At 40.8% G+C, this 7,729-nt stretch overlaps 1 protein-coding gene across 1 annotated transcript in view; it reads right to left on the reverse strand.

Moving 5' to 3' along the window:
- Nucleotides 1–7,674, reverse strand: part of ift88 (intraflagellar transport 88 homolog) — a 16,509-nt gene extending 8,835 nt beyond the window's left edge. The window contains exons 1-16 of the mRNA XM_079357620.1: nucleotides 7,451–7,674; nucleotides 6,075–6,137; nucleotides 5,921–5,980; nucleotides 5,683–5,736; nucleotides 5,472–5,532; nucleotides 5,174–5,243; nucleotides 4,782–4,872; nucleotides 4,362–4,466; nucleotides 3,532–3,634; nucleotides 2,935–3,281; nucleotides 2,632–2,702; nucleotides 2,367–2,453; nucleotides 2,122–2,221; nucleotides 1,025–1,111; nucleotides 713–899; nucleotides 476–584 (exon numbers count right to left, since the gene is read on the reverse strand). Coding sequence (XP_079213746.1) covers nucleotides 476–584; nucleotides 713–899; nucleotides 1,025–1,111; nucleotides 2,122–2,221; nucleotides 2,367–2,453; nucleotides 2,632–2,702; nucleotides 2,935–3,281; nucleotides 3,532–3,634; nucleotides 4,362–4,466; nucleotides 4,782–4,872; nucleotides 5,174–5,243; nucleotides 5,472–5,532; nucleotides 5,683–5,736; nucleotides 5,921–5,980; nucleotides 6,075–6,137; nucleotides 7,451–7,531 — 1,676 coding nt within the window. The 5' untranslated portion in view covers nucleotides 7,532–7,674. The remainder of the gene's footprint in view (nucleotides 1–475; nucleotides 585–712; nucleotides 900–1,024; nucleotides 1,112–2,121; nucleotides 2,222–2,366; nucleotides 2,454–2,631; nucleotides 2,703–2,934; nucleotides 3,282–3,531; nucleotides 3,635–4,361; nucleotides 4,467–4,781; nucleotides 4,873–5,173; nucleotides 5,244–5,471; nucleotides 5,533–5,682; nucleotides 5,737–5,920; nucleotides 5,981–6,074; nucleotides 6,138–7,450) is intronic.
- Nucleotides 7,675–7,729: the final 55 nt, after the last annotated feature.

The raw sequence follows: 7,729 nt of genomic DNA on the forward strand, positions 1-7,729 counted from the left end.
GAGTCAAGGTGGAACCGAAGCTCACGTGGGAAGACGAAGAGACAAAGGTCTGGATCTTTAAATGAGCACCAACAAAGGATCACGTTTACACCTGAGTGCGTCTGAAATGACTGATAGAAGATTTTCAGCCCTGCTCCAGCAGGAATTCAGACATCTGATTCTGTGTCTGTTTTTTTTCCGCTTTTTCTCGCTGTCTTTCACTTCTTTTTTTTTCAACATTTTATGTCTTTAAAAAAAACATTTTGTTCTTTTTCTTATGATTTCATCACCTGGACTTTGTAAAGCATTCTGTAACGTGGATTCAGAAAAATGAACTAAATGTTAATCATAAAGAAAGTTGTGCCAAATGAGGGATGGGACATCTCCAAATATGGCAGAGATGATTAGTTCATCATAAGATCAAAGAAACATGCTAACAGCAGGTCCACAGGGCCGCAGAAACAAATAGACCACGTCAGACTTGTTAACAGGATACAGGTTGGCCAGCTGGTACATGACCTGGGCACTGTTCCTCAGGATAGCATGAAGCTTCAGGAAGCAGTCCAGAGCCTCCTCCAGACGATTCAGCCTCTTGTATGTTAGACCTGGGACCAAAGGACAGCAGCAAAGACTCGTTAACTTAGCTTGGAGCTGATCTAGATTTTATGTCAAATCAATCTGTGCATGCTCCTAAACACATCCCAGGATTCTTCCTTGAGGTCTCCGGAGTTACCCAGGTTATAGAGGGCCTCCGTGCAGGAGGAGTCGTTCCTCAGAGCTTCTTTGTAGAACTCGGCAGCCTTCTCATGGTCGTGCTTCACGAACACCGTGTTGCCTTTGTTGATAAGTGCTGCGGGGTTGTAGCGATCGGCATTCATGGCGAGGTCAGCGTATCGGTCAGCCTGGTCATAGTCCTTCTCCTGTGACCGGGAGAAAAGCTGTTACAGGTCGGTACAGATAACCTGGGTTCAACTCTGGAATTCCCCAGAAAAACATTCACCGTCATTCATTTCATTTTACAAAAAATGTCGCTTCTAAATCTCACCAAGAAGTAAAGGAAGGAGAGGTTTGTGGCTGCAGCACTCTTCACCCTGCTGTCCTTCTTCTCAAACGTCTTCAGTGTCTCCACAGCCTGGTGACGATCATTCAAGAGAGGTGTCAAGGCAGCAAGTCAAACGTCATCACAGAAGTAAAAAAATAAAGAAATCCCCCAAGGAACAAAAACCAACCGACATTCAAAACATTTGGACTGCAGTTTTATGTTATTGGAAAAAAGGTTGGAGCTGTTAAGTGTCTATTTATGTGTTGCTGTTGTGTTAATGTTGCCACAGAGCAGCTCCACACGCCAAGCTGCCATTCCCTAAGAACTCAGTGGTTTATAGTAAAAGAAGAAACCATGATTATCATTTCCTCCCTGGTCTGTGGCTTCGAAAGCAGCAGCTGCTTCTCTAACTTTGTTTCTGCAGTGCTGTTATTTAAGAAGGCATGCTATGACAGGGAGAGAAAAAAAACAACAACATGATATAAATGTGAACATGGAAACAGAGGGCACACGTACCTCAACCTTAGGCATGCAGACGGGAGAGGACAAAAACAAAAGAGAAAAGCAAGAGAGAATGGAGGTGCATGAGACGGGGGGAAGATTTAGACGTGATCACAGCGGGAGAGAACGGACACATAGAACAAGAAACAGCATGTAAATACCATGTTGTAAGAACAAAAAAAACAGATCTACATTTAACAAATGTTGTGTTTGATGGGAAATACCACTGACTCCATTATCTATAAATGTAATGACTACACGAAGACGAATCATCTAAAAATTAACAAACATGTCCGCCAATTCTTTCTGTCTCTCTTGTCAGTTTTTAATCTGTTTTCACTGTAAGATTAGAACCATGAAATGTGATTCTTCTAGTTTATAAACATCAGAATGTTTTTTTAATTCAATATAAAATGTTTTTTTTATAAGAGTACGATCTGGGAAGAGACGAGTCAGTCCTCTATGAACGGTCACTTCCTGCTTCTTGTCACGTCCTATTAACAGCGGGACGTCCCTTCAGCAGCTGCTGCCGTCGTGGCTCAGCCGAGAGGAAGTAGTAGAGTGGCATTTCCCTTTATTCTGCTCAAACAGAGGGTCACCTGGTTGAAGTCCTTCTGTCTCAGGTAGGTGATGGCTTTGTTTATCTCCAGGTCGTTGGCAAGCTCGACATACTGAGAACTTTTCACCATTTCCACACACCTAAACAAAAAAACACATGCACTGTTCACAACCCCTGAAAACCGTGTTCACTGAGTCCCTTAAAGGACCTGATGGAGCTGCAGTCTGCTTGTACACACAGTATGCCCTCTGGTGTTTGAGATGTAAGACAAAAGAAATTACAAACCAGTCAAATCCAGTGGCAAAAGACGTCTCGATGGCCGGAGCGATGAGCTTAGCTGCAGTCATGATGTACTTCTCAGCCAGGACTTTTCTGAGTACAGAAAACAGGACAGACATTCAGAATGAATAGTGAAAGATCTCTTTAACTTATACATGCAGTACAATGGGGAATTTTTCAGTTTATGGTCATTTGAAAAAATCCACGAGTGACGTCAAGACAGAAAAAAGGATCACGTTCATGTTCGTCTGAGTGTGTTTGTCTTTCTTACAGGTCTCGTTCCATCTGATGAAGTTTGTCGTTCTTAATGGCTTCAATGACCATGTTGGAGCTGGTGTCGTCCTGGTGGACAAATCAAGATCAGGTTCACATTCAGAGGCGTCAGCCGTCGATTTACAGATCTCCTCATTGGACATTTAGAGAAGAAACTAAGAAACCCCACCTAACAAATGTCCCCCCTCGACAAGTACGGACAAGAAAGGTTCATTTCTGTTTGTTTAGCCTAAATAGCTAACTAGCTAAAATGTTGTAGTACAGAAATGGCAAAATCCCCCCAAAGATCACTGGTACCCACATTAGTTGAGATGTACTTGTCGTCATCGTCGATGCCCAGAGGAACAGAGATGAGCTTCTGGAAGGCCTTCTTCATCCTCTCTCTGTCCCCGATGGCGAAGTAGCACAGGATGAGGTTGAAGCCCGTCTTGATGTTTGGACTCTCGCTCATGATGTGTTCAAACGACGTTATGGCGTCTGAGTATTGACCCATGCGGACGAAGACCACGCCGATATTCTGCATGATCTTGATCCTCATTTCCTTGTGAGCGTTGGAGATCTGATCCAGCGCCATTCGGTAGAACTTGATGGCTTTGGGGTAGTTCTTCTGTTTGACGTAGATGTTGGCCATGTTGACTTTCAGGCGGCCTGAGTGAGCAGCACATCATTTATTGAGTACATCTCATAACACATGTCTGAGCCTTGCCATGTGGCAGAGGAAAGTATTTCAATTATCTGAATGTTTATGCTGCTGCTGTGTAAAATCAGAAACACAGAAAGTTATTTTTAAACCGTCTCAAACAAGTGATTTCCATCCGGCCTTCGCTACGTCTGGATTCACACACTAAAAATCCTCTCTTATGAGTGATGTGTGTTTTGAGCCGAGAGGTCTGCTCACCTGCATTACTGAACATTTTGTTTTTCACGATGACCTGGTAGCTGTTCAGGGCCTCTGGGTACATTTCATTGTTTGCATACTGGTTGGCGAGGTTAAGCAGAACCTGAAAATGACACAAACACGTTACATTTTACTGATTAAATAGCAAACAAACAGCAAAGTAAGCTGAAGTAGTTTTGTCTCCTGTGAGCTGAGCGCTCATGTTCTCCCGTCTGCTGCCTGCGCTGACAGCCTGTCTTCCATCTATGGCGGCGATGACTCCGTGCTGTCACACATTCACAACAAACCTCCTGGTCATTTACACACGGCGGTCAGAAACTGTGCGCCTCTCACCTGTCCGTGATGACCGCTTCCTCTACTTGTTACCTAATCCCACCACCAAAGTGAGTATGCCACCTACTGTGACTTCAAGGAATTACCACAGAGAGCACACACACATACTGAACTCACAAATGGCTCTAACAGTTACTTATCAAGTAGAAAAACTCTTCTGTCATTGCAATAGAGTCACAATAAAGTTATAAATATTGCAACACTCTTTAGTAATTCTTAATAGTTTTAAGTAATTATGGTGTGTAAACAAAGGGAAGCTCTGTAAATGTTTAGACTCTTTGACCAGTTGAAGAGAGAAGCTGGTTAACAGTGAGATGAGAATAAAGAGGAGAATACTTCACCACAGACGTTGCTAATGAAGTCAAAGATAAAGGGGGGGGGGGTGTTTAAGTGTCATTGGATTATATGAAAGGTCATTTTAGAGTGTAGGGAGTAAATGCTAAAACATGTGAGGTCGAGACACTAAAACAGAAGTAGATGTGTAGCAGCAGCCTCACTGAGTAGGTGAGGTCTAAACTGATGTGCTCAGCGTTCCCAGATTGTTCCCTCTGTCTCACGAGTGCCCTCTCCTTCCTCCCGGCCTCTTTCGCTTTTTCAAGAGCCTGTTTGAAAAAGAAAATAAACAACAAAAAACCCATCACATGAGTTCCAATAGTGAGACAGGCACAAGCGACACCAACATCCAAGTTTAAAATGAACATTACACAGAAACTAGTAAACGTGTCCTCTGTTATACTGCTCACTAAATCAGACTAACAGTTCATTATTGGAGAAAGAAAATCAATGCAAGCAAGCAAATCAAAAGCTTTATCACAGTGTTGTCTTCGGTGTACACTGTGACACATTTTAAATAGTAACCGAGTCGTAGAGCTTACAGGATAAAACATGTCATCAAACAGTTTGTTGAAGAATCTAACCAGTTGTAAGGCTCCGATGCTCTGTGCCATGCAGCTCTCCTCTATCAGGTCGTTCACCTTCTTCTCCAGGATCTTGATCTTCTCCTCGGGCCTGCAGGACCACAGACACACATAAACTGTAATGTAATAATAATAATAATAATAATAATAATAATAATAATAATGCCACCTTCACGAAACTCTCCACTTTCACTTTAATGTTCATTCAAGTACAGGAAAAGTGTTTGAATCCTTCATTCCCTCTCTAATTGAAATCTAAAGTACAGAAATTAAAGTTTGAGCTTTGTATTATAAGACAACCTGAGAACACACTGAACCTCGTTTTTACACACTAACACCTCGGACAGTGCAGGGATTATTTAAACGTTAATAAAACAGTTAATTACACTCACGTGTCCTCATTCTTTGCTTCAAGCGGCGGAGCAGGGCCCTTGGACTGGCCCAGAGGATCAAAGACAGGGCCTGAAAATGCAGATCATACTCCTAATTATCAGCGTAACACCGTCTGGTTAAAAAGATCCCTATCTGTTTTTCATGTCATGCAGATGTTTGTTTTAAAATTCCTTCAGCTTTAGACAGAACAAATCAAAATGATATCCATGCTCCTTATTGTTTATTTATTTAGTTAAATAGTTTTACTATGAAATTGTGTCATGACTGAACATTATGATGTGGCTTTCTTAAACTCACCGCGGGCCATGGAGGTGTAACCTGCTGCTCTGACAGCAGTCATCGGTCGAGCTGCTCCATCCTGTCACAGTTTTAAAAACGTGGGTGAACCCCAAAAATACAACAAGTACAATAACCGCACATGATATACTGGACTGAGTTAATGTCAATGTATTAACTAATAGCTAATGAAATTATCCCATGGCACACTTTATTGGTCAGTCTCGCTCACCTGCACTGCTCCTGTCATGGGTCTTCCCATCGAAGAGGCCATAGGGACTCGAGACTTCATGAAACAATAAGACAGGTGAGAATAATTAACAGCAGATATCTAGTGCGTGCAACAGAGGTCATTATTTGAAATATTGTCTAATTCATACAATTTGCACAAAGAACTCTGATTCTGAAGCGTTTATTTGTGGTGTTTAATTCAGCTGTTACCATAAACAATTTAACTTGATCATTCTCACCCCAAAGGAGGAACCTAAGGCCCGAGATCCAATGGCAGTGGCAGGAAATGTTGCTGACATCTGGATAGATAAAAACATGCAGTTCAGGATTTATTGGAATCACAAAAACATGTGCAATAGACCCCCCCAGTTTATCTTTCACTCACACACTCACCAGAGGCCTTCTTCCATGACTCGTTCTCACAGCTTGCTGGAAGTCCACATCATTCTCCAGCTCCTTCAAATTGGTCAGTGGTTAGTCTTTTTACTTCACATTTGTATTGTTCAGTGTTAAAGCCTGCTAAAGAAAACTTATTTCAAACAATCTGTGTTCAGATTCAGGATCAGAAATACTTTATTCATCCCAGAGGGGAATTTCCATGTTCTCGTTTCTCTCAACTAAAACACAAACATTTAGAACAAATCAATAAAAATAGAAGTATTATTCAATACGTTTATTACATGTATGATACAAGTATCCAATAGTAGATAGATTTTATTTAATTATTCATTTGTGATGCAAGTAAAAAATATAAGTTAAATACATATACTGTTGAAAACCCAGAAAAAAAACATGGAATAGCGGTGACTAACGCTGGACTGAGACAAACATTTGGCTTTTGGTTCAAACAGGTTTCTTAAAACTGGTCGAACACAACACAACCTCACATCCTCCATGTGCTTTTTTTATAGGTCAACCATGTTGTTCCCCAAAACCCATCAGCAAGTTGAGAAGTTCCAGAGAAACATATGATAGTGTGTGTTGACTGACTGCCTCATGGTCACAGGTGTTTAAAACACAATGTGCTGACTCCAGTAGAAGAAGGTAAGAATCAAGCAATTCCTAAAAATGTGTGTTACATGTCCAGCTGTGTGCACGTAACACTGACTTGAGTATGTTATTGGATATGTGCTTTTCATTTTAACTTTGTACACTGCTATGTCTGCTCAATGCTGCTCCACGTCTGAGCTGACTTGAAATTGCATGTGTATAATGATGAAAAAAATGTTTAATTTATTGAAGTAGATTTCAATAATGTTGATCATTAATTGAAATACTTTAGAGATGTCTATGTGACTGTCTGCATTATATCTTCTGTCCTTAAAAAGTGCTGTATAAATACACTTTACTCATTGTTATTGTATTTAACATTACTACTCCACAACAAGATGACCTGTTTTTTTTCTTCAAACTAATACACCAATGCAAAACTTTAAACATCCACAGCAAAACATATGCATTATGCATATAAATGCAGCTTTGATATCAGCAAAATACTTATAGAAAACTTTAAAATATTCAATCAAACCTTTTAGCAGACCTACTTACATCTTATAAAGATGTAAATACAGACAGTCATCTCTAACATCACTGTTAAAATGAATAGTACAGGCCAGTATCAATGCCCAGGTTAGTTTAGTTTCTTCACACCTCCCTCTCCTTTCCTCTTGTAGCTTTAATAATAATTAATAGTTCTTAAAAGTGTTCCTAATATAAACGTATATAAGCTAGCTGACAGATTTAGTTCATAACGTTAGTGGCTAACTCACCTCGGAGTCAAATGTTGGATTATAATCGTTATATCCGGAATAAAGATCATCCTCCTCCACGGCCAGATGCACGTTTTCCATTTCCCCTTTCCCCCGGTGAGGTGTCGTCACGAAAAAAAACGTAAAAATATAGAGGACAAAAACAGTAATTATTAGTTTTTATGCGCGGATAGTTTGTTGTCTTTCCAGGTTTTTCAATCCCACAATTCAACGCGGCGAAGGCGGGACACTTCCAATCGCGTGCCTCTGATTGGCTACACGCTTGTAAATCACGAATAA

This window comes from Symphodus melops, assembly GCF_947650265.1.
Source record: "Symphodus melops genome assembly, chromosome: 12".
NCBI lineage: Eukaryota > Metazoa > Chordata > Actinopteri > Labriformes > Labridae > Symphodus > Symphodus melops.